This window comes from Hipposideros armiger, unplaced genomic scaffold (assembly GCF_001890085.2).
Source record: "Hipposideros armiger isolate ML-2016 unplaced genomic scaffold, ASM189008v1 scaffold_748, whole genome shotgun sequence".
NCBI classification, from domain to species: domain Eukaryota; kingdom Metazoa; phylum Chordata; class Mammalia; order Chiroptera; family Hipposideridae; genus Hipposideros; species Hipposideros armiger.
Genome location: NW_017732098.1, coordinates 53,660 through 78,076, shown reverse-complemented (window position 1 = coordinate 78,076; position 24,417 = coordinate 53,660). Strand labels below are relative to the sequence as shown.

Below are 24,417 nucleotides of genomic sequence, written 5' to 3'. Positions count from 1 at the left end.
TTGACAAGCTGGAACAAATAGAGAATGGTTCATGTGAGCAGACTATGGAAAACTCCCCGCACCCCCACAAAAAAAAATTCAGAGAAAGACATTTCTTTCCAAAAGTCCTGTTAGCATTGGGAAGACACCATACAGAAGTTTCGAAAGGTTAAAAAACCAAACGTCAACCACTTTGGCAGATAAAAATTACTTTTATCAATAATCCGCTGAAAATCAAATGACAAAAAGATATAAATCATTGGTGTGTGTATACTTTCGACCATACAATATCCAAAACTCCTTGAATCATTAATTTACTTGGATAAGTAAAGAAAAAGATGCAACTTAAGGATAATTTTCAAGTATTTTCTTATCCAAAGGACACATTTTAAAATATATTTTGGAAGTTTGGCAATAAAGGCAATGTGGCCAGTTGGGTGGGAGGAGCAACAGGACATCAACTCAGAAGACAAAAGAGTCCCAGTTTTTCCACCTCTAATTATGCTTGATGTTGCTTGAGTCACAACCGCAGATCTGTTTATTCATTTCTAACATGAGAAAAGTAAAGCGTACATATCTCCCTTGGTTTGCTGTAACTGTGAATTCACTTTGAAACTTCAAAGCACAACAAAAATGTTAAGTTTCAACTCTAAGAGTGCATGCTCCCTGGGCACAGGAAAAGAATTGTATTCATTTTGCAGCCCTCGTTTACAGGATAATATTTGGTATAGTTTGGGCGATCAGTTTATGTTTTTAATAAAGGTATTAAAAGTGCCCTTACATGGGACATTAAAAAAAGTTTGTGTAATTTAAAAAGCCTGTGAGCATTCTGTCAGCAATCCTTTTACCATGAAGAGAAAAGAAATAGATTCTGAAGCAGGATAACAAGTTGTAAAATGGCATTATGTTCACATGTCCAAAGTCTGACAACAACTAGGAAAATATTTACTCAGTATAGCCAAATGATATATTTTGACAGTTCATAAACTTTTAGTACTCTCCTGTATTTCTAGTGATACTTAGTACTGTAAACACATGCTTAAAACAAAAGTCATGAAAAACACAATTCAACGAAAAAAAAATCACTTATACTCCTACTTCCCTGAGGAAAAACCACCCTTCTATCTTTGGCGTTCACAGCATTCAGAGTTTATTCTACGCCTTAGTTGCCTTTTTTTTTTTTTAAACAAAAGCATTAACAAACCATATGTATTATTTTGCCGCTTGTGTTTTAACTTAAGGAAGATTCTTCCAAGTCAATATTCTTCCACATGATGTTTGATAGCCATCTAACGTACTCATATAGATATATCACAATTTCCTAACTTGGGAATTTGTGTAGGAAACTTAAATATCTGCCGTCAACTACAAATACAAGTACCATTGATAAAAATACTCGGTCTGACAGTCATCCGGAAAGTGTAAAAAAACAACCAAAATCACTAGAAGAGTTTGTGTCCAGACCGCCAAGAAACAACAAAAAAGGAGGCCCTGACCTGCGGAGAAAATAAAACACTTTCCCGACCTGTCACTGGTAAGGGGGCACTAAGGGAAACGCTGACAGCTTTGAAGCTGCCCGCGACAAGCACTCCGCCAGCCGCCGGGGGCGGGAAAAAGGGGCGCGGGGCGTTTCCGGGCCGCGGAGCGCCTTTGTCCCGGCAGCCAGGTGCCGCCCGGCTGTCGGGCCCGTCTAGATGCCCGTCGCCGTGCCCCGCCCCACCCCGTACGCCCGGCCTGACCGGCGCGTCCCCACGGCCGGGGCGGGGCCTCCGCCGCTGCTCCCGCCCGCTAGGGCCCACACAAAGGCCCGGCAGCCAGCCGAAGAGGGGCGGCTCCGCCCGCCCCAGGCCCGGTCTTACCCAGCCGCTCCGCCGCCTGCAGCCCCGGCCGCGGTCCCCGACCGCCGCGCCCCGCCCCGTGGCCGCCACGGCTGCTGCTATTGCTCCTCCGTCCGCGGCCGCGGCCGACGCTCCAGCACCCGCCGCCCTCACCGCCCTCACCCCTCCCGGTGCCGCCGCAAACCCAGCTCTGGGGCCGCCAAGCAAACCTGGCTCCGTGCGACATTGCGTGCGCGCGCACGCGGGCCGGAGGCGGTGCGCTTTACGGCGGCAGCGTGAGTGCGTGACGCTCGCCGGTGTCCTTAGTTCACACGTGGCGTCGGTGGAGGCACATTGTAGCTACTACCTCTCCCGCCACAGCCGTTACGATCTCCATCCAGTATGAAGCGTCCGAGTGAGTGTGGTCGGGGGGCGGGCTTAGAGGGCCCTCTGCCTCTGATGGTCGACGAACTCTTCAGGGCGCCTTTCTGAGGCTTGGTCTCTGCGGCAATGGGGGCCTGCGGGTAGGCCGTCGGCCATCGCCCTGATTCTGCGTAGAACCGAAGGTTTGGAAGGCCCCACGTTAACCGCGGGGCCTATAGTGCAAACGGAGGGCTGCTCCCAGAGGTGGAGATCAGACCAGAATTTCATGAGGAAACATGGTTTAGGGCTCCGCTTGTTCCCTTTAGCGGCCACGTTCAGTCCGGCCCCAGTGAGGTTTGAGAACCGCCTCTCAAACCCACTGTTCTCCCCTGCCTTTTGATTCATATTGTTTGACAAGAAGTGGCTGTCGTTTTGGGTCTCATACACTCCTGAGTACGATCTCAGTCCAATATGGGAAGAGTGGGAGTAGGGAAGTTGGGCTCTACTCTGGATCTGTTGAGTCAAATTCTCAGGGATTTGAGAATGGCACGTGTATTTCGTGCCCCAAAAGATTCTTAAATTATATTTGAGCTTACTAATTATTTAATACAGAAAGGCACATGACCCCAGAGCTCAGTCACCAAAAACTCAAAAAACTCATCGTTTGTGGCTAATCTTTTTGTGATGTGTTTCTTTGTAGAGTTAAAGAAAGCAAGTAAACGCATGACCTGCCATAAGCGGTATAAGATCCAAAAAAAGGTAAGTCTTGTGCTTGGGAGAGCTATACCAGATATAATGCCTATTTCTGCCTCACCTCTCCAGGAGTAGGCCTGGGTTACTATGATTTCATCTCAGGAAATAGAGGTTCAATACACTGACTGTGGCACCAGCCCTCAGCATCAAGAGTATAGCCGTGAGAAAGTGCAGTAATTCACTGATCTGAAAGTCTATAACTTTGATCAACACTTTAACAACCTCTGTAAAAAGAATCTGGTGACATTTCATTGATGTTTTATACATAAATACGTGTCTGTGTGATACAATTAAAGTTCCATTTTTCTGGGTCATTTTACACGTATAACTAAGCTGCAACCAGATTTGTTTTTCACAGGATTTTGTGTAGTATTTTTGCAAATCGATAAATTTATGATGATAGGTTCGAGAACACCATCGAAAATTGAGGAAGGAGGCTAAGAAACGGGGCCACAAGAAGCCTAGGAAAGACCTGGGAGTTCCAAACAGTGCTCCCTTTAAGGAGGCTCTTCTTCGGGAAGCTGAGCTAAGGAAACAGCGGGTAAGATAACGTTAACTGAAATATTCAAGTGATTTTTTTTTTTTCCCATAGTAAAGTAACACCACCAAGTCACTTTGGCTCACTCATTTCTCTTATGGTTTGACACAGCTTGAAGAACTAAAACAGCAGCAGAAACTTGACAGGCAGAAAGAACAGGAAAAGAAAAGAAAACTTGACACTAACTCTGGTATTGAGCCATCTAATGTGGAACCTGTGAAGGAGGTATGATTAGGTCTTGGTGAATGAGACATGAGTTCTGATGTAGAAGTAAAAGCACATAACAGGGAGGGCAGGAATTGCAGTGTCCCTAATCAGTCCTGGAAAATGGAGAAAGGTTATACTTGCTGAACTTCTAATTCTGGATCCTTTTCCCCTTGTCTTTATCCTTTAGGAATTTGGGCAATGCAACGCTAAGAACAAAGCCAAGTCGGGCAAACAGAATCCAAAGAAGCTGTATTGTCAGGAACTTAAAAAGGTATCTTAGTCTAGGTCAGTGTCTAAAAATGGTACTGAGGTTTAGAAGACGAGAGTCATTCCTTTTTCCTGGTACCAACCTTGTAAAGCTGGGAGTAGAGTTCACTTGAGCTGGTAGGAAGCCTTCAACAAATTGGCTTATCCTATTTAGGTAGGGCCTTTCTGTTACGGTTAGCTGAAGGAAATATTCTTGTGGTTTTAAATTTTTGCACTGGAACAGTTCCCCATACACATGATTTACAAAGGTGGTATTTATGTTAAAGTAACATGTTGGCACAGTGGTTTTTAAAGTAAAGGAAAATACATTAGCAGTGTGAAAGTAAGAGTCTCTAAATATAGTACTTTGTTGAAACCTAAGTGAAGGAGATCAAAGGGGGGTGTCTTGGTGTAGTTGCTCCCCAGCACTCCCACCCCTCACACCTGTTTTCCCAAGTTCACTCTCCCCTGGGAATTGAACTTGACTATCCTGCTCATCACCTCTAGGCAGAGCCACAAAAGCTTAGCAAACTACCCAATTCACTATGGGAGGATTATATATTCAGACAGTGGGGGTGTTTCCGTTTTTGAAATCTACTTTAATGAGAGGCCAGCTACTGAGCAAACCTGTGTTTTACTTTCCTGTGAGAAATGATGAACATTTTTCATTTTACCTTGTGACAAAGTGGATAATGCCAGTATACTTGTGTTGAGGGCGTTCTTAGAGCAAGGGTTGCTCTTTTGATAGTTTATACCTTGACAGGTGATTGAAGCCTCAGATGTTGTGCTGGAAGTGTTGGATGCCAGAGATCCTCTTGGTTGCCGGTGTCCCCAGGTAGAAGAGGCCATTGTCCAGGATGGACAGAAAAAGCTGGTACTTGTATTAAATAAATCAGGTGAGCAAAAAGGGATGTCCTTTGTGTTCTACAATATATGCACTACTGAGGTATGAGGAAAACATCTGAACAGTCTGATTATCACTGAAGACTGATAAGATCCAACTCTGACCTCATCAATGCTAGTGCATTTCCTTTCTTGTTGCTAAAGACACACAGTGCTGGGCAGAGGGGTGCAGCTGTTTTTTACATGTGGTTTGACTGGTTTCTGCTGTTCTTTTGCCAGTCAATACCACTTTATTTAAGAGTATAAGCTTCTATACTCAGTTTACTGTGCAATATATCTCACATAGGAAGTGATGACAGTGTGTCATTCTCCACAACCTGCACAAGATTGATAATGTGACAATAATTAGATGAAATGCATAGTTAATGTATTGGTTTCAGCAGCCGAATAGGAAAACTCAGAATAGAGACCTGTGAAGCAGAAAGTAACAAAGGGATCTCAAGTTACTGTTGGAGTCAATAAATATGGCTGCTACTGGAGAGTAAATCTTGGAAACATAGCCCTACGGTAGGCAGGGTAAGAATCTAGAGGTTGGCTTAATCGTGAAAGGGTGAGCAGTACAGAGGGGAGTTGAAATACAGAGGTGTAGATATTGAACTCTTGTTAAGATGTGGATGGTATGGGAGAGAGCTTGCGCTCTCCCCATCTTCCAGTTAAATCCTTTTGGGGGGGAAATAAATAAAAGGCAAACCAGAGTGAAATCCAGTTTACCATGTTTTGCAAATTCATCTCAACAAAATGACCAAATTGGAGCATGTGTCTTATTCTTAATCCCTGTCAGATTTGGTACCAAAGGAAAATCTGGAGAACTGGCTGAATTATTTGAAGAAGGAATTGCCAACAGTGGTGTTCAAAGCCTCAACAAATCTGAAGGGTAAAGGGAAGATAACCAAGGTACCCTTTACTGTAGGGGGGGCGCGGGCGGCTTTCAGATTTTTGGATGGCTGAAATATGATGAGTGTACAAAATATTGATAAAAAATGAGACCTTCTGAGATCCAACTCTGATTTCATCCAGAGATAATCTGAAAGGCATTAGTGTGGTAATTTTAAGACTGGACTCTGTGACCAGATTTTTGAGTTTTTTATATGGTGGGTTGTCAAATGGTTAAACTAATTACTTGCATTTTTAATGTGAAGGTAAAGAGGAAAGCTGCTCCATTCAAAAGTGAAGTCTGCATTGGGAAAGAAGGTCTTCGGAAGCTTCTTAGAAGTTTTCAGGAGACTTTGGACAAAGCTATTCAGGTTGGAGTAATTGGTGAGTTGTAGTTCAACACATTTTATGTCTTAGTATTTAAAGTCCCAAGAATTTTTCCATGTTAAGAGTGTATGGGGTTATTGCTAAATAAAGGGCTTATTTATTCATTTATTTTTTAATTGGGGAACAGTGTTTTTTTCCAGAACCCGTCAGCTCCAAGTCAAGTAGTTGTTTCAATCTAGTTTTGGAGGGCGCAGCTCCCTGTCCCATGTGGGGATTGAACCGGCAACCTTGGTGATAGGAATTCTGCACTCTAACCACCTGAACCTGCTGTCCCTGAAGGGCTTGTTTAAACACTAGCTTCTTGCCCACCTTACTGAATGCAAACAATGTAAAGACAGAAATTTTAAGTAATTGCTGCCTAATTCTGTTTTTGTTTTTGGTTTTTTTTTTTGCCAACTGGGCACTGTAGGAAATTGGCTTCTAAAAGCTGTTGGTTTACTTTAATTAACACTTTGTAAGCGGGCATTTTCCCGCCAAATTGCGTCGTAACAAAGAGGTCTCTATACCTGAGTTAACTCCCGCGCTTTGGTATAAAAAGCGCTATGACGAGTTTACTCGTTTCCCGCAAACAATGTGTTAATCATCTTTTCCTGCCTTCACTACTTGTGTAAGAAATGAGGATTCTGAGATTGGTCTTAGTGATAAAGTGAAGACACTCAGATCCAACTCTGATCTTGGTCTAAACATCAGGCAAGCATAAAAGAAAACAGTGAAAATGTTATACTTACCAGCATATAATGTTTTTTTGTATCTGGATTTACCATTTATAGGTTTCCCAAACGTGGGGAAAAGCAGTATCATCAATAGCTTAAAACAAGAACGGATATGTAATGTCGGTGTATCCATGGGGCTTACGAGGTAAACTGAGTTGTTCTATATTGTAGTATTTCATTATAGATGAGTAAATATGATTGTTTTGGATATCTTATGAAAGAAAATTTCCCATTCTTCCTTAGAGGTGTTAGTGAAAGGAAGACGGTTAAGTCAGTGCTAGGGTAGGGTAAGAAGTAGAGTGGAATAACTGCCCACAATCTGGTTTGAAAGACCAGCAAATAGATTGAGAAGGGGAAAGCTGCCTCAGAGAAAGTGATGCTAGAAGTGTGCCACGTAGAAGAGGGGAAACATTTATGCAGAGGAAACAGCGTGTGTTTGGGTCAATATGTAAGCTATAATGTGGTGTTTCTCTTTAGAAGGGGAAGGTGCAATGTTACGGTTTTAGATAAACATGAAGCAAGTGATGATAAACTGGATCTGACAGACTGTGCTGAGTTTGTTCAATCCAACCCTGAGCTTCGTGTTCTGTCTCTTGTACTCCAGATAAACTAGTACCCTCATCAACTAACCATCTCTCTTGTTCCAGGAGCATGCAGGTTGTCCCCCTGGACAAACAAATCACAATCATAGATGGCCCAAGTTTCATTGTGTCTCCACTTAACTCTCCCACTGCACTTGCTCTGAGAAGTCCAACAAGCATTGAAGTACTAAAACCAGTAGAGGCTGCCAGTGCCATCCTGTCCCAGGCTGACACGCGACAGGTAAAAGAACCCCTTTCCCTTGAGCTCTATTTTCTCTTCTCATTGTAAGCATTTAAAGTAGAAAATTTAAAAAAAATTTTTATATCCATGCTGTATCAGATAAGTCTGTTTTTCTTTTTTCCTTTTTTTTCAAGGTAGTACTGAAATTCACTGTCCCAGACTTTAAGAGTTCTCTGGAATTTTTTACTTTGCTTGCACAGAGAAGAGGACTCCACCAAAAAGGTGGAAGCCCAAATGTAGAAGTTGCTGCCAAACTGCTGTGGTCTGAGTGGACAGGGTAAGGCTTTTTTTCTGTTAGCATTTTGATGACCAGTGGAATAAAAGAACTGATTTTTGACAAATATTGTTTTTAATACCAGTGGCTCCTTAGGTTACTATTGCCATCCCCCTGCATCCTGGACTCTTCCTTCACATTTTAATGAGAGCATTGTGATGGACATGAAGTGGGGCTTTAATCTGGAAGAACTAGAAAAGAACAATGCACACAGCATACAAGGTAAGCAAGGCTTGTGCTTGACTGCTGTCTTCATCAGCTAACAGGCCAAAGAAAGGTCTCAGTCTGTTTACGTGTATTACGTTCCTTTCCTAGCCATCAGGGGCCCTCGTTTAGCCAATAGCATCCTTTTCCAGTCCTCCGGTCTGACAAATGGAATAATAGAGGAAACGGACATACCTGAAGAATTGCCAAAACAAAAAGAGAGGAAGCAGGAAGTGGGGGAGGACTATGCAGACATGGATAATGACCAGGAAAGCGTTGATGAAGAAGCCAGTGTAAGTGTGTTATCTATGAATTGTTTAAGCTGAAGGAAGTTTTCCAGCATTATAATGTACAACAAATGGGAAGGGGCTGAAGGTAGAAATCAAATACTTCATAATAGATTACCAAAAAGCCCCACACAATTTAGATATTTAAGTCTTCCAATCATTAGTTTTGTGCTTTCCATTATGTGTACCTTTAGAGACTTTTCCCAGGTCGTATTTACTTGGATTAATGAGTAGACAAGGGCTACTAGTATAGCACTGTTTCTTTTTGTCCCATAGGAAAAGAGCTCAGATATGTCCCCTGTAAAAGAGGCCTGGGAGGTACTGCATGAGGAGTCTCAAGCAGGTGAGTTGGGTAAAGGAGTCTTCTAACAAAGCAGTGTGGTATGAAATTGTTTCTACTTTTTTAAACGTCTTTTCTTTCTTATATAGATGAACAGTCTGCACGATGTTATGTCTTGGATAAAATGACTGAAGAGGAAGATGATGCTTATGACTTTAGTATAGACTATGTGTAACAACTTTGTCCTCTTAAAAGGTTTTTTTTTTTAACATTTTGAACAGACTCCTATGCTGTTCTACATATGATGTACCAGTTCGTTTCCCGTGTGACATAAGCTGTAAATTTTGTAAATATGTATATGATAACATTGATTAAAAAAAAAATCAGGCAATGTAGAAAGTGTCTGAATTCCATAAAAAGACAACTCACCCTTACACAAAAAATCAGATACCTGTTGAAAAATGTAGGTTTCATTTTATTTATAGATTGGGCCACAGGTTACAAAATTAAAACCAAGCAGCAATATTAAACTGGCTGTACTAGCCGTATGAGTCCATTCGCCTCTGGTCATTCAGCACTATACACTGGTAAGGCAGGTGGAGACACATGCAGCCTATCTGGGAAGCTGACTGCCAAACAGTGCAGTTTGATCTCTTTACCCAGCTAAAATGTCCTTTTTTCCATGAGGTGCCATAACTTACTTTTCACACATTCTATCTTCCAGGATTTCCTGAGAAATGCTTGTGTAGTATAAATTACATTTTACTTTATATTTGAGATCTCCATATGTCTTCGGATTAGGCTGAATTTGCCTGTTGGGTCTGGAATATACCATTTTTCCCAGACATCAGTATATGAAGCAGTTCTTCCCCACGGCTTAAAATGCCCATTCCAGTGGAGTAGCTTGGCAGCTTTTACAAACTGGGGTGAATATCGTTTCCCAGCACTGGAGCCTTACATTGAGAGAAAAAGAGCCAAATGATTGTATTAATCAGAAGACAATGCCACATCAAATGGGAGAAGGGAAACTGGATGTATTCCACCTCTGAGGATAGTCCTTTAGATAATTCTTTATTAACTTAGGCCTTTGGTCAATTACTTCTACTTACCAAGGTGTCGGACATTCCACATGGGGTCAATGGTAGAATGCTGTTGATAAAATACGATCAGCAGAGGAGGTGTTGTGATGCTGCCAGCCAGTGTTCTGCTATATAGTCCCTCTCTTGGTGAGACAGAACATGTAAGCTGTTAGTGAAGAATCCTAATTTCTATTAAAATAGAGTATCTTGTATTTCAGAGTTGAAATACAAGAGTTTCCACAGGTAAGGCAGTTTTATACTTACTTTACATTGAGTTTCATCCATTTTTCCAACTGGTTAGTTATATTCTGTCTTTTCCATTCTGTCAAGTTTGCCACAAAAACTCCAGGATTAAATGAGCAGGTGCTGGCTTTCATGGAAAGCTTACGAATTCTTTCCTTTTTATAGTCAAGATATCCAATGTAATTGTACTAAAAACACAAATGGGAGATATATATATATATTTATGATATGTTCACTGCTTCAAACAGAATAGCTTAACGACAGGAATATGTTCTGAGAAATGCATCTTTAAGCGATTTCGTGGTCATGAACATCATATAGTGTACTCAACAAACCTGGATGGTATAGCTTCCTACACACCTAGGCTATATGTATAGCCTATTGCTCCCAGACTGTAAGTCTGTACAGCATGTTATTGTACAGAACACATTAAATCAAGTACAAGAGAAAATGAGGCAATCAAGAGACGCAGTAAGCATGAAATGTATGAGGTAGCTGCAGGTATAAACGCATACTGTTTTACAGCAAATTTTTTGTAAGGTACACTAATGATAATTAGTATAGAAATACATAAACCAGTAACAGCCATTTAGTATCAAGTTATGTACTATATATAATTGTATGTGCTATATGTTTATATAACTGGCAGCACAGTAGGTTTATAGCACCATCACCACAAACACAAGTGATGAATGCATTCATTACACGTTGACATTAAGACAGCTACTAGGTCGCTAAGCAATAGGAATTTTTTTCAGTTCCATTATAAGCTTAACGGGACCACAGTTGTACATGTGAAACATCCTTATGTGGTGCATGGCTGTAATTTGATAGCCAGTAAGAAAGAAACATTGCTTATTAAACTGCTCAGATTATTTGCAAAGGGCTCTACATAAAGCAAGTGAAAGTGACATTTCAGATTCCAAGTTAGGCAGAATAGAAAACTAAATATTAAGCCAGATGTTCAAGGTGAATTAGTTCATCAAGTCCATGAACTGATCTGTAGGAAAGCACGCTTGAATTTTGGGATGAAATAATTGGGGAATATAAAATGCATCAAAAAAGAATAATAAGAGTTCCCTGATTTTGCTGCCTCTCCACATTAACCTGCTTTATAGGGAGTGGAGTATCTATCTACAAGGGTTCTAATAAGTAATTTACCTGGTTCCCTGCTCCACGGATGACAACTTTAGTAGAGGCTGAATCACAATCTTCTGAAAATGCAGCTGCATGTCCTGGCTTCAGTGGTGTATTGTAGAGGGTAAGAATATCACCTGAAATAGATGAGGTGTAAGATTTACACTTCGAGTTACCTTACAATTCCGTATTCCTCCCACTTCTTCCTAGGGAAGACCTTTTATAGGATACCATAATTAAGACAATCACTACAGCCCACACACTGGACAGAACACCGATGGGTGACATTCTTTGGTACCTTGTACAATTACATCATCATCCATATATATGGCCTTCTTTGCGCTGGGAACCAGAATTGGCAAATAGAACCTTGCAAAGGTTAACTGGGGGAAAAAAAAGGAAAGAGGCATTAGCATAGGATTTATCAGTGGCTGTGCTTTATTTACTAGGAACTCCAGAATGCTTCACCCATGCAGAAGACAGTCAAAGGTCTCTTAGAACCGCCCAGGCTTGGTCCCAGGAACTACTTGCAGTTACCCAGATATGCCAATCATTTCCTAATACTCCTATACACAAACAAAGATGCATGGAACTCACTGGTTTTACGGCATCCCCCTGGTCAGGATCCTCCTTTACTTTCCCTTCCAAAAGCCTAGTGTCAAAAATCACAATTTTGTACCTGATGCTTTTCAGGGTATTGCTGCTGAGCCAGGACCTGATAAAAATAAAGCACCAAATTTCAATTTTAAATAATCATGTACCCAAACCACAGCTTTATCTTTGTGCCTTCCAATGAGGGCATAATGTAAGAGAAACCAAACAAGTATCTTCAAGCCCCTTCACTTCTCTGAGCCTTGGTTTCCTCGTCTGAAGTGAGAGTATTCCCACCAAAGTCCTTCCTTGAACCAAGATTTTATGTTAATGGATACTGTTCCCACCAGGCTCGCACTTGGTCACTCCTCTGACACTAAAACTGCTGTAGAAGAACTCACTATGGAATTGAGAACATCCTATCACCACATGGACCTTTCAACTGTCCCTACAAATACATGGGTGAAGAATATAATGGTAGTGAAAGCTAATTATCAACAAAGCTGGTAATCAGTCCATTAATCTACAGACTCATTAATTCACAGTGATGACTAAGGAATTCCTTCAACTGAGTCTAAGGAACTGCCTGTAAGAAAAGCCAGTGTTTCTAAAGAAGTACTGCACATTGTTTCTAGGTACATTTCAATTCAGCATTTTGTGGACACGTTATTCGTGTAGTCTATTTTAATGTAATATTTGTCCCTACATTAAATGATGGTTTCTGAGTTTTTAAAATATGGAAAAATAATTCACAACTTTCACAAACTAAACATGAACCATGGAGATAGCCATAAGGACCGAAATGTTTTAGAACTTTAACAACTATTAACCTATTAGACAAGAGTTCTTGGAATAAACTTTGTAAACCTTAATTCAAAGCATTTTCAAAACATGGATGAGACTGTCCATCAGACTGGGTTTCTATTATTAATCACAACAATTACAATAGTAGGGACCATTTACTAAGCATGATTATGTGCTAGGTTTTTTTAATATATATTTTCCCATTTACTTGACACAATCCTCAAAGCTGGATATTCTGCACCCCCACATTTATAGATGAGGAAACAGGCTCCAAAGAGTTCATTCCCCTATCACTCTGGACCAGAATTTGTATCTGTTTATGCTCACATCACCACACTACTTTACCACTATTCCCACATTCCTTCCCACTTTAGACCAGAGCTACTCAGAACATGTTCATGAAATAAGGAACTTATAACAGGATGTAAGTCAACATATTGCTTCCTTCATTGAGAAAACCTTATTACAAAAAACAAAACGAAAACCCCAGATTGAGTTAACATTGTACACAGCTGATTTGCATCCTGGCACAAATTCCTTATTTCTGCTATGATGGGGACAAGTTTATGATACAATCATATGGAAAAGCATGTCATACATGCAGTTTATACATGGTATGTGGTATAATCCCAATTGTATAGAAAAAATATATACTTAGAGCATCCTCTAGAATCAGAATTACTGGCAAGCAAAACTCACCGGAGATGGTCCGCTGTACCATTGAGCGTAACAATGTAGAAAATCACATTGGAGCGAGTGTTGTGCTGAATGCTATTTATGGCTGCAATGGTCCCCCCGAGCCTATCTTCAGATGCAGCAATGACCACAGGAATCTCCTCTTGTCTCCCATCTACTGCATGTTGGGGCGCATTTGGAACAAAGTCTATGGGCTGAAGCCCAACAATTCCTGAATCTGCAAAGAACATACACAAGGAAGGTACTGTGATTCTCACAAAATCTCATGAGGTTTTGACATAGAGCCCAACATGTTTAAAGAGGTAAGGTAAGGATTATGATGCTTATTTACCTCATTCTTCCCCATTACAATATGAAGCACACAGCCTAGAAACTGGTTTTCCTATATGTAACCAGAGTTTTGGAAAAGCACTGACATTAAAAAAAAAAATAGGTTGACAAATTTCTGATACATTACTAGTAGGTATAGAATCTTTCTAGAATGTATTTTGGTAATTTGTATCAAGTCTTAAACAGGTACACCCAATAATTTAATTTCTCTTGTCTCTGTTAAGGACAAAATCTGACAGGTAATCAAAAGCCACAATTTTATTTACAATTGTGAACAGACTAAAAAAGTTGTTTTTCAAGCCATGATTCATAAACGTGAAATCAATTTAGTGGGTCATGATCAGAATGAGTAGAACAAGTTTCTGAATTGGAACACTGAATTAGAAAAGAAACGATCAGAGCGTATCATACATAGCCAACTGCATATATTTTGTAAACCTTCCTGTCTCTTGTAATACATTCATTTACTTATCATTCACTGAACACTGAGCACCTACTATGTGCCAGGCAATATCTAGGCACTGGGGTTATAGCCATGAATAAAACAGACAAATCTACACCATCATGAAAGGTTAATAAACACACACATGTGTATGTGTGTGCTGTATGTAATCCATTTCTTATTGTGGGGTTGCCATAAAAAAAAAAAAGTCTGAAAGTCATTGTACCAAGACTTTTCGCTGTGTAAACAAACTGTGGCATTAATGTTACATATGAAGAGTTTCTACTGTCATGGTGACATACTTAGGATATAATCACATGGAAAAACATGTCATGTGCAGTTTACATATAGTATAATTTCAACTATAGAAAAAATATACAAAGGAAAAAAACTGGAAGGTACTAAGCCAAATTTTTTTTTTTTAGCTGAGCCATCCTGCCACCTGTTGGCAGCTCAGCTCAGGCTGGGAATCGAACTGCTGTTGCTCAGAGCTCAAACTCTTGAGTGAGCTCTTAACCAACTGAGCCACTCGGCCAGCCCCAGAACCAAAATTTTAATAATAGTTATCTCTAGGCAATGATCATTTATTCATTGCCTAGAATATACTGAGCTCCTCCTATGTACCATCCATCATCCATAGGCATGGAAGATACAGCAGTAAACATACTGCCCTAATAGAGCTTAAGTGTTATTTTCATTTTTATAAATGTTCCCACCAGGAGCAGGCATTATTTTACATAACATATGTGAGGTCTGACAATTAAATTCGCAAACTCATCCTAGAAAAAGTGCTACATACCTCATTGTTGAATATCACTACGGTCACCTTTGAAGTACTCCCCTTAGGAAGCTATGCACCAACGCCAGTGCCTAGTTCATCCTTCAAAGCAATTCTGGAATGGCCATCAGAGCTGTCATCGTATTACCCTCATATTACCTCAATATCATCAAAATGTCTTCAATATTTCCTTTATATTCGGGTAAAGAAAGAAGTCATTGGGGACCAGTTCAGGTTAGTAGGGAGGGTGTTCCAATACAGTTGTTTACTGGCTAAAAACTCCCTTACAAACAAGTGCTGTGTGAGCTAGTGCATTACTGTGATGCAAGAGCCATGAATTGCTGGAAAGAAGTTCAGGTTTTTATCTGAACTTTTTCACACAGCCTTTTCAGCACTGCCAAATAGTAAACTTGGTTAACTGTTTGTCCAGTTGGTACAAATTCATAATGAATAATCCCTCTGGTATCAAAAAAAGTTAGCAACATTGTTTTGACTCTTGATTTGGACTGACGGAACTTTTTTGGTCATGGAGAATTGACTGACTTCCATTGTGCACTTTGATGCTTTGTTTCAGGATTGTACTGGTACACCCATGTTTCATCACCAGTGATAACTCAGCCCAAAACATTGTCTTGCATCTCCAAAAGGTCTTGGCAAACTTCGACTCTCCTTTGTTATTGTTCATCAGTGAGCTCCTTTGGGACCATTTTTGCACACACATTTCTCATGCCAAGATTTTCAGTTAAGATTTTCCTGTTTTTCTATCGATGTTTACTTGGTCAGCCAACCATTCTGATGACAAATTTTTGCAATGTTTTCGTCAGGTCTGCTCGTTACTGGCCACCCTGACCTCTCTTCATCAGTGACGTGTTCCCTCCCCTCAGAAAAACATTTAATCCATTTGTACACTGCCGTTTCCTTCATGGCATTATCCCCATAAACTTGGACTAGCATGTCCCTCATTTCACTTCCACTCTTGCCAAGTTTAACAAGAAATTTAATGTTTTTCGTTGCTTTAATTCAAGCTCAGGCATTCTCACAACGGCACACAAAAACATGCAACATAATGAACGCCACTCAGCACGACACTGCCACACGTCGACACAAACACAGCTGTGAGACACGGATATACCAAGGTTATGAAACCTTACCAAGCTGTTTGTACAGTGCTGTCAATGTAAGCGCACGACAGCACATTTGTGAACTTAATTGCCAGACCCGTATGTATATGTATAAATACACACATGTAAGAGAACTGACAATTAAGTTCGTGAACTTGTAGCAAGGATGTTGCTAACCATTTCTGATATCAGAGGGATTATTCATTATGAATTTGTACCAATTGGACAAACAGTTGCATGAAAAAGTTAGATGACCTGAACTTTTCACCAATTCATGGCTCTTGCATCGCAACAATGCACCAGCTCAACTGGCACTGTCTGTGAGGGAGTTTTTGGCCAGTAAACAAATAGCTGTATTGGAACACCGTCCCTACTCAACAGAACTGGCCCCCAATGACTTCTTTCTTTACCCAAAGATAAAGGAAATATTTAAAGGAAGATATTTTCATAACATTCAGGACATCAAGGGTAATACGATGACAGCTCTGATCGCCGTTCCAGAAAAAGAGTTCCAGAATTGCTTTGAAGGGTGGACTAGGTGCTGGTGTCGGTGCACAGCTTCCTAAGAGGAGTACTTCAAAGGTGACTGTAGTGATATTCAACAATGAGGTATGTAGCACTTTTTCTAGGATGAGTTCATGAACTTAGTTGTCACACCTCGTATATACACAGTTATAAAACATGCTATCAGAGTACTCAGGGAAAGTTAAAGTTATTAGTCTTTTCTTGCTCTGGTCAACTACGATGGATGGCAATCCAAAAATTATTTTTGACAAACACTCTGAAGCCTCAAATATCACTCAATAATAAGGCAGAGCAGTATGAACGAATAAATTTAAATAACTGCCATGGAATTACATAATAAAGTGATTTAAAAAAAAGTTGTTGACAAGGCTTTATGGTTTTGTTTTACTACTAGAGTCCTGCTGATAACAGTTCCACAGGTTACATGCAAATACAAGGTGAAGGAAAGTAACCAGATTGACACTCTAGTGAACACTGCAGGCATCAAACACCAGTGACACTGAACTGTCCCCACTTTCTGAAGCCCAGCTCTGCTGAAATGTAAGCAGATAGCAGCATCCCACAGAGGCTCCTCTAAGTACTCTGATTTGTAGTAGTGAGATCATCGGTCAAATCAAACCCTTAGCAAACAACTGCCCAGCAGGGAGATGAGGTGGGGGACTCCAAGAGCATAGGGAGTACCACCATGCCTTATCCAAGGATCTTTCACAGCTTATGTAAGGGCAAAAAGCAAGCTTTCTTTTCCTTTAACCTAGTAATGTAACTTAGGATGTGGGACACAGGGAACTCGAGGTCCTCAACAGATGCCCATGCATCAGTTAGGGTTCCCATACCTGAAACCTCATTCGTTAGCAAACTGCTCAGGCCGAGGAAGTTATGGTGTAAAACCAGTAAGAAGAGAGCAACAGCCAGGACCAGGATGACGATGTTTACTGAAACATAGAGGGGAAAAGCCTGCATTACATCTCTTTACCTTTCGACAAGTAATAAAAACAATGTAACTTGTAGAAAGAGCATACCTTTACGGAATGACATCTTTCTCTTCTGTCTTACATAAACATTAGTTATTAACCCTACAAAACAAAAACAAGCCCCCAACGTCAGTAGGTATATGAGAATGACCATTAAAATGCCTGATGTTTTTATTCAGGTAGAAACAAGAAGTGCATACTTTCTGCCAGAAACTCATTTTGAGTGAACAGTTTCCAAGAACCCAATTTGGGATCTGAATTTTTTTATGGTAGTGATAATACTTCTAAATAACTTGGAAAAATAGATAGCCTTGTACATTATATGTCACTAGATTAAAAGCAAAAGAAATTCGCCCAAGAGGAATACCTGGAAATGTTTTCTGAATTTCTACTTAAAATTCCTTGTTAAGACAGGGACTCAGTTGTCTATAATCAAGTAACCTAAGGTCAACTTCATTGGTACAAAATATCCCTGTTCCGAGTTGTATCCCATTCACCTTTAATTGGAAGAAAGGGGGGGGGGGGAGAACATTTTCCACATTCACTTAAAACCATAGCAGAAAAAAAACTACAGCAGAAAAACATAATTACAAAAATTCACAAAATCCAATTTTGTTATAAAAAATTTAGGGTGCTATTCTCAAAAAATTAAAATCTGCTAAAAAAAAAAAGGGGGAGCTTCTTTCTGGGACTTCATCTCTATTGGTTAATTACCCATCTCTTAAGAAAGCTGTGTTTAATACTGTCACTCTGCCTGTGGCTCATGCTCCTCAGCTCATCTGATACCTTCACTTTCAAAACAAATAATTCAATGGAAACAAAACTGTAGGGGGAACTAAATTAAACGATTAGATTTCTACAACCACCTCTGGGTAATGTTTCCTTAAAAACAGATTTTAAACAACCAGAATATTGTGATCCTACATTTGAGACATTTATCCTTTTCTACTTCATCTTCTTCCGTGGGAGTACCAAACACAAAAGGCTATTAATTTTACAAAGCATTTTCAAACACAACATATTTCTAAAATCAAAATAAGTTTGAATTAATTTCATCTTAAGTAAAGTGTGTGCATATCAAGCACTTGATTTCTCAAGGCCTTTGAAAAGAGGAGAAATACATTGAAGGGCTGTTTAAAACAATGGGGATCACAGGCCAGATTTGGGAGAAAATAATTCAGACTCCCAAAGAACAATCTAAAATTCTCTCTCTCTCTCCCCACTCTCCTTCTAGAGCAGTATATGTAAAGTACATTATACCAATGAACTTCCTCTCTAAAGATTACATATCATTATATAACATAAGCCATGTGCTTCTATCACATTGTGGGCTGAGCCTTACCCATAGAAGCTGGCAGACTGGGAGCGCTCAAAGCTCTAACATCTGCCCGCTTGGAGCCAACTTCCAGCAACACAAGAAAAACACCTCATTCAATAAATCTCATTTAGTCAATGGTACAATGGACAGGGTTTTAGCTCAACAATGTCCAGTTACTTAAAGGTAGTATGTTCACCTAGAGGCACATGTATTTGTGCTATTCTGGTTAGCTAGACACACACACACAAGAAAACACAATCCTAGCAGGTGTTTGATGTACTTAAGTAGATTAGCATGGCAGAAACTTGCTCCTAAAAGTCCTTCACAGTTATCTATATGCAAATACCAGTTATTACGGAGTATGTCTGAATCATTGTGCTATTCCTGGTAACAGATTCGTCAATCTGCTTAGAATTCACAAAACAAAACTGCATGTAGACCCTGGTATGTATAATAGTAGCTTATACTTTTGTAAGAATACACAACAGTGTACAATTTAATCAGCAATATTCAAATTGTTCACTATGAAAATTAGTATTTTTTATCTAGAAACTTTAAAACCTTCACAATCCCAATTTGCTCACAAAGGACAAGCACACACACTCACCCAGGCCAGGTACACCCAGAAATATGGGTGAAGAAACCTTATGGGGAAAGCCTATTTTTTTTTCACTTGCTAGTTACCTGCACTAGTATCCACATTCTCAGCAGCTGTGCTCACCTTTTCTGCTTTCCCCCATTACTATGCACATGAAAGGTCATTCCACTGATGCTCTGCAACCTATTCTATAACTGGATTCCAATGGAGATCTTTCTCAAATGGAGCCTGACAGGAAATTTCCCTTTCCCATTTTATCTTCATAGCTCAAATACCATAAAGTCTCTACAACTGCCACCTCTGAAGTACATTTAGAGGGCTAACAGTGGGACATGTCTGTTTGTGCATACAACAACAAAACATGTGTTTAGTATCTTCCAGGCTGAAAGGTGGAAAGGCACTAAACATATAATTCACCTGGCTAGCTCCCACTTGGCTTTCAGAAGTCAAGGGAGCTTCCCTCAAACCCCACCTTCAACTGCACCTCCCCTGATTTTCCCATCTCTCTGGGTCTCCTATTTCTGAGTAAATCCGGGTATAATATATGTTTGGGGTTTTGTGGCTGTCTCCCTTGACACACTGGGCTCTAGGAAGCCAAGTGCTTGGTGTTGGTCACAGCCATATCCTCGGCTCACTGCCTGCCACAAAAACAGATGCCGTGAACGTTTGCTGACTGCATGAATGAGAGTGCCAGCCATACACCAAACTGCCCTGAGAGTGCCTAGAATCCCACCGTTTGTAACCATTATGTACAACACAGCAGAGGCCAGAGAGCCATCTGCGACCCAAAGGCCCGGGTTCCCCAGAAAGGTTTCTCTCCGAAACTTGGACAACCTCGCGTAGTTCAGAGTAACGGGTGTGGGGGTGGGGGGAAACTAAGTGTTTGAGACAGACACCGGCCTTGAGAAAGGGTCTCTTGAGAAAGAGACCCTTGGTCGGTCTCTACCCGGAGGGCCCACTGAAGCCGGCGAACATGCTGGTAGGCCAGTTTGGAAACTCCGGGGTGGGAGCTCTCTCCAAACGGATGCAAGGAACGTCAAGAACCGGCTCCCCTCTCCGAAGGGGTTCCCGTTCTCTTGAGGATATGGCCTGGGGTAATTCCCTCTAAATTCTAGGGGTCAACAGGGCCCCGTTACGCTTAGGCGTTATAGGGAATGTGATGTTCCGGGGTTTCCCCAGGTCAAAAGAAACTCTGGGTTAGGGTTCGGGCAAGCGGTTACCCTCGGACGCTCCCCAAGGCCGCCCTTACCTGCAGCGGGAGGAGGAGGAGGAGGAGGCGGAGGAGGAGCCGCCGCCGCCCGCGCCCCGGCCCGCCCCGCCAGCTCAGCTCCCGCGCCGCAGGGCCCAGGGCCCAGTCCGCCGCCGAGCCGCCCGCGTTTCCTGCACTCCGGACCGAGCCCGCTCACCCGCTAGCTCCCCGGCCGCCGCTCAGTCCCGCAAGCCTAAACCCGCCAGCGGAGCCAACCGCCAGAGCGTGACGCCAAGCAGGCGCCGCGGGGCAGCCCCACTGCCAGGGTCCTCGCCGAGCTAAACCCGTCGCCATGGAGACGGGACGCGCGCAGACAGCCGTTAGACCGTGGAGGCGCAGTCCAGGACAGTTTGGGGGAGCGGGGCCGCGGCCGCGGCTCCCAGCACCCAACAGCACCTACGGCGAACCCTTCACGGGGTCGCGATGCCTCTACTCGGCCGCCACTGTCATCACCTCAGCCATCACGGGCTGTACGCCGGGTTCCTGCCGGCTCTGAAAGAGCACGGCGCCTAGCGAGGGCGCGGGGCGGGGCTTCGGGCCGCTCAGGTCTGTCTGAGACATCCGCTTCCGGGGCTGCGGCCATCGTACTCCCCGGCTCGTCCGGCACGCGAAACTGTATCAAGAACCAGACCTCAACCCCTACGGCCCCTGAGTCGCGGCCGCCCTCGCCTCGCTGTCCCCCTCCAGCACTCCGCTGCCCGCCTCCTCAGCTAGTCATGCTGGAGCAACTGAGCTCGCTGCCCACACAAATGGTGAGGGTGCGGCCCACCTCGGACCTAAGGTCCTCCTCGCACGCTGCTCGTTAGTCTGGCAGCTTCGCAGCTCTGGTCCGAGACCCACCCGCTACATCGCGGTTCCTGGCCCGGACGGCTACCTTACACTCTTCCCCGAATTCTTCCTGGGTTCCCTTCTCTCTTCCTCTGCGAGGATACCCCTGTCCGTGCTTCCTTAGAGTGCTTCAGTTCCCCCCGGGAAACCCAGCATTTCATTCCTTGCCCAGGTCCTTGGGGGAAGTCCCTGATGCTGGGGGTGCCCGGTGCTAAAACTGGGAGGCCAAAGCCGGAATTGTACCTCTTCGGTGGTAGAACCAATTCCTGCTTTGCTCTTCTTCACCTCTAGGATTACAAGGGCCAGAAGCTAGCGGAACAGATGTTTCAGGGAATTATTCTTTTTTCAGCAGTAAGTATTGGTTTTGCATTATCTTTTCTTTTGATCTCTTCCACACACCTCCAGTCTGACTGTGTTTAATATACTTTGTTTCTAGATAGTTGGATTTATTTACGGGTACGTGGCGGAACAGTTCGGGTGGACTGTCTACATAGTTATGGCCGGATTTGCGTTTTCGTGTTTGGTAAGAAATTTGTGGGGGTCTGGATGTTAGTGACAACTTCGGTTTTCTGAATTGGGTTGGTTTGGGCGGACCTATTAGTGAGAACGGGCACCAACTTTTCTCCTTTTCCATCAATGTTTCCCCTTGCTGTCAATGGAAAACTACAATGCCAAATAGTGTCAGATGACGACCTAAGCTGCATAAAAGAATACAACTCATTTATTTTGGCAGCTGCTCCAAGCAATAATCTTAAAGCTAGCAGGAATTTCTTATGGTCTTCACATTCTCCCTCCTCACCTTTCTTTTAGCTCTTAAAGCCATTTGTGTAAACAGTAAGGCATGTTCCCATCACTTAAAGTACTTGTCTGCGGAGAAGGGGGCACAGTTTTCATGGAAATGTCAGTTTTGTTGTTTTTATCTTTAATATAGTAGTCATTTGGGAACTGGGCATTATATATGATGCTCTTCAGTGACTATAATTGATGCATTTTCTGTGTTCTGGCCCAGCTGACACTTCCTCCATGGCCCATTTATCGTCGGCACCCCCTCAAGTGGTTACCTGTTCAAGACTCAGGCACAGAAGACAAGAAACCAGGAGAAAGAAAAATTAAGAGGCATGCTAAAAATAATTGATTGGGGTTTTCATAATTCATCTTTACTCTTGCACCTGCTTTTGTTTTGTGTGAGATGAGCTACATTTTCACACTCAAAACACGAGCTAAAAACCACCTATGCTCTTACGGTACAGCTGTGTATCGATTTTGTTCTCTTCATATTTCTTTTCTAACTCAGTTGGGCTTTCATTTATACATATTTTAGATCTTCTCTTCATAATCTTTCTCTGAAACGGAGAACAGAAAAACAAGTATGCAAAGTTTCTTTCAGGTCTACAAAAATAATGAATATATGCCTCATAAGTAACAGTACAATTTAATTATCAAAGTTTTATAATTATTAAGCTGTTTTAATATTTTCAATTAAAACTCAGTGCAAGTCTATGGCTAAAGAGTCTTTTGTTCATTGTTTTGCAAGCAAGACTACTAATAAAAGCCAATGTTTTAGTTTGTGGTTCTGAAAGTCAGCACCATTTCTATTTTCTATAGCTTCAAGTTCCTAATAAAATTCTTAACAGCAACCACCTAATGAAAAAATTTACTAATGTGAAATTGTGGTAAAGTAATATATTAGTACTACTGAAATAAGGCTGTTGTTAAGCAGAAAACATTTACTTAATGTTTTACCTGAGGTGTGGACAAAAGTAAAAACCTGAGAAGCTGTAAATTTCTTTTAAATTTTCCAGAGGCCGAAGAGAAAAAAAATATTCTAATGGTCTTGTGTGAGGGATGGGAGTGGGAGGGCGATTACAGATAATATTTTATTTCTCAATACCAGAATGTAGGACTTACAAATTATGAGTTAAAAAAAAAAGGGAGTAAAGACCTTAATACAGCAAAAGTCAGGAAAGGTTTAACAAAAATAAGAAAAATTAAGAAGGCAGAAATAAGACCAAATATATCAGTAAGTATAATAAATGTGATTTAAAAGTTAGTAGCTCCCAAGTAGGGTTAAAAATTCAAGTTATTTCATGTTCACAAAATGATACCCAAAGGTCAAAAACAGGACAAGGGTAATACGAGGCAGGTGCAAGCATAAAGGAGAGGTAATAGTGAAAAAGTCAGATATTTAATATCAGAAAGCATTAAATGGGGGCAAAGAAAGGCATTTCATAGCTGCCAAGATGTCACTATTATGAATCATGCATTGAATGGGACACGAAATACAAAAACATGTTAGCGATACAAGACTAGCAAAGCTACATTCTTGGTAGGAGACCAACACTCTGTCTTTCAGATTTTGATAGATCAAGTGGACAGGCAATTGATAGGAAGACTTTTGCACATGTTCCCTGTACTTGGAACATTTTCCCCCAGATACATATGCCTTGTTTTGATTCAGGTCTCTACCCACATGCCACTATAATGGAACATTTCCTACACTATAAAAATAAAGTTGTATGCCCCATCATTCTATATATACTTAGCCTGCTTTATTTTTCATGACATTTAGTATATCTCACAGTAGGTATTTGTTAATTGTCCTCCATAGACTGTAAGCTCCATGGGAACAGGTACTTTGTTTTGCTTACTGCTGTTTGCCCAGTACCTACAGAGTATGTGACACATTATAGGTGTTCAGTATTTACTGAATGAGTGATACAGAGCCGCACTGTCCAAGATGGTGCCACTAGTCACATGTTTATTTACATTTAATTAAAATTAAAAATTTGAGTTCCTCAAACTAGTCACGTTTCAAGGGCCATATATGACTAGTGGCTACTATATAAGAGTGTAGATACAGAACATTTCCATCACAGAATCTATTGATCAGGTCATTAATAGGCTTGAGTAATATTTAATAGGCAATTCTGTGTGCATATTAATAGGCTTGAATAATATTTAATAGGCGATCTGTGCATAACAATTCACCTGTATTGAATGCCCATATTGGATATTCCAATAATGGGTCATGTACTGACCAACATGGAAAAACAGTTCTAAG

General features: G+C 41.4%; 4 protein-coding genes across 14 annotated transcripts in view; 2 read left to right on the top strand and 2 right to left on the bottom strand.

The window, feature by feature from the left end:
- Window positions 1-1,966, bottom strand: part of PBRM1 (polybromo 1) — a 119,809-nt gene extending 117,843 nt beyond the window's left edge. For 3 of the 11 annotated variants that reach the window (XM_019628094.1, XM_019628095.1, XM_019628096.1), the window contains exon 1: window positions 1,839-1,965. The gene's annotated coding sequence lies outside the window, so the exon portion shown is untranslated. Of the gene's footprint in view, window positions 1-1,838 lie in introns of all 11 variants that reach the window. The other 8 variants (XM_019628098.1, XM_019628099.1, XM_019628097.1 and 5 more) reach the window with 7 other exon arrangements.
- Window positions 1,967-2,102: 136 nt separating this feature from the next.
- GNL3 (G protein nucleolar 3) lies at window positions 2,103-9,041 on the top strand. The gene is made up of 15 exons (XM_019628105.1): window positions 2,103-2,211; window positions 2,860-2,918; window positions 3,316-3,453; window positions 3,562-3,675; window positions 3,845-3,928; window positions 4,667-4,799; window positions 5,588-5,700; window positions 5,946-6,063; window positions 6,837-6,924; window positions 7,427-7,601; window positions 7,736-7,878; window positions 7,961-8,097; window positions 8,191-8,372; window positions 8,643-8,709; window positions 8,796-9,041. Exons 1-15 carry the CDS (start codon window positions 2,199-2,201, stop codon window positions 8,879-8,881), a joined length of 1,650 nt encoding a protein of 549 aa, XP_019483650.1. The 5' UTR covers window positions 2,103-2,198; the 3' UTR covers window positions 8,882-9,041.
- A 53-nt stretch (window positions 9,042-9,094) lies between these two features.
- Window positions 9,095-20,678, bottom strand: GLT8D1 (glycosyltransferase 8 domain containing 1). The gene is made up of 10 exons (XM_019628106.1): window positions 20,529-20,678; window positions 17,412-17,465; window positions 17,226-17,324; window positions 13,200-13,413; window positions 11,703-11,820; window positions 11,404-11,488; window positions 11,130-11,242; window positions 9,990-10,156; window positions 9,756-9,868; window positions 9,095-9,599 (listed from the first exon to the last, which is right to left on the bottom strand). The coding sequence occupies exons 2-10, from the start codon at window positions 17,425-17,427 to the stop codon at window positions 9,409-9,411; spliced, it is 1,116 nt and encodes a 371-aa protein (XP_019483651.1). The 5' UTR covers window positions 17,428-17,465; window positions 20,529-20,678; the 3' UTR covers window positions 9,095-9,408.
- On the top strand, window positions 20,253-22,925 carry SPCS1 (signal peptidase complex subunit 1). Its single transcript, XM_019628091.1, has 5 exons — window positions 20,253-20,258; window positions 20,735-21,280; window positions 21,648-21,707; window positions 21,793-21,879; window positions 22,366-22,925. Exons 1-5 carry the CDS (start codon window positions 20,253-20,255, stop codon window positions 22,489-22,491), a joined length of 825 nt encoding a protein of 274 aa, XP_019483636.1. The 3' UTR covers window positions 22,492-22,925.
- Window positions 22,926-24,417: the final 1,492 nt, after the last annotated feature.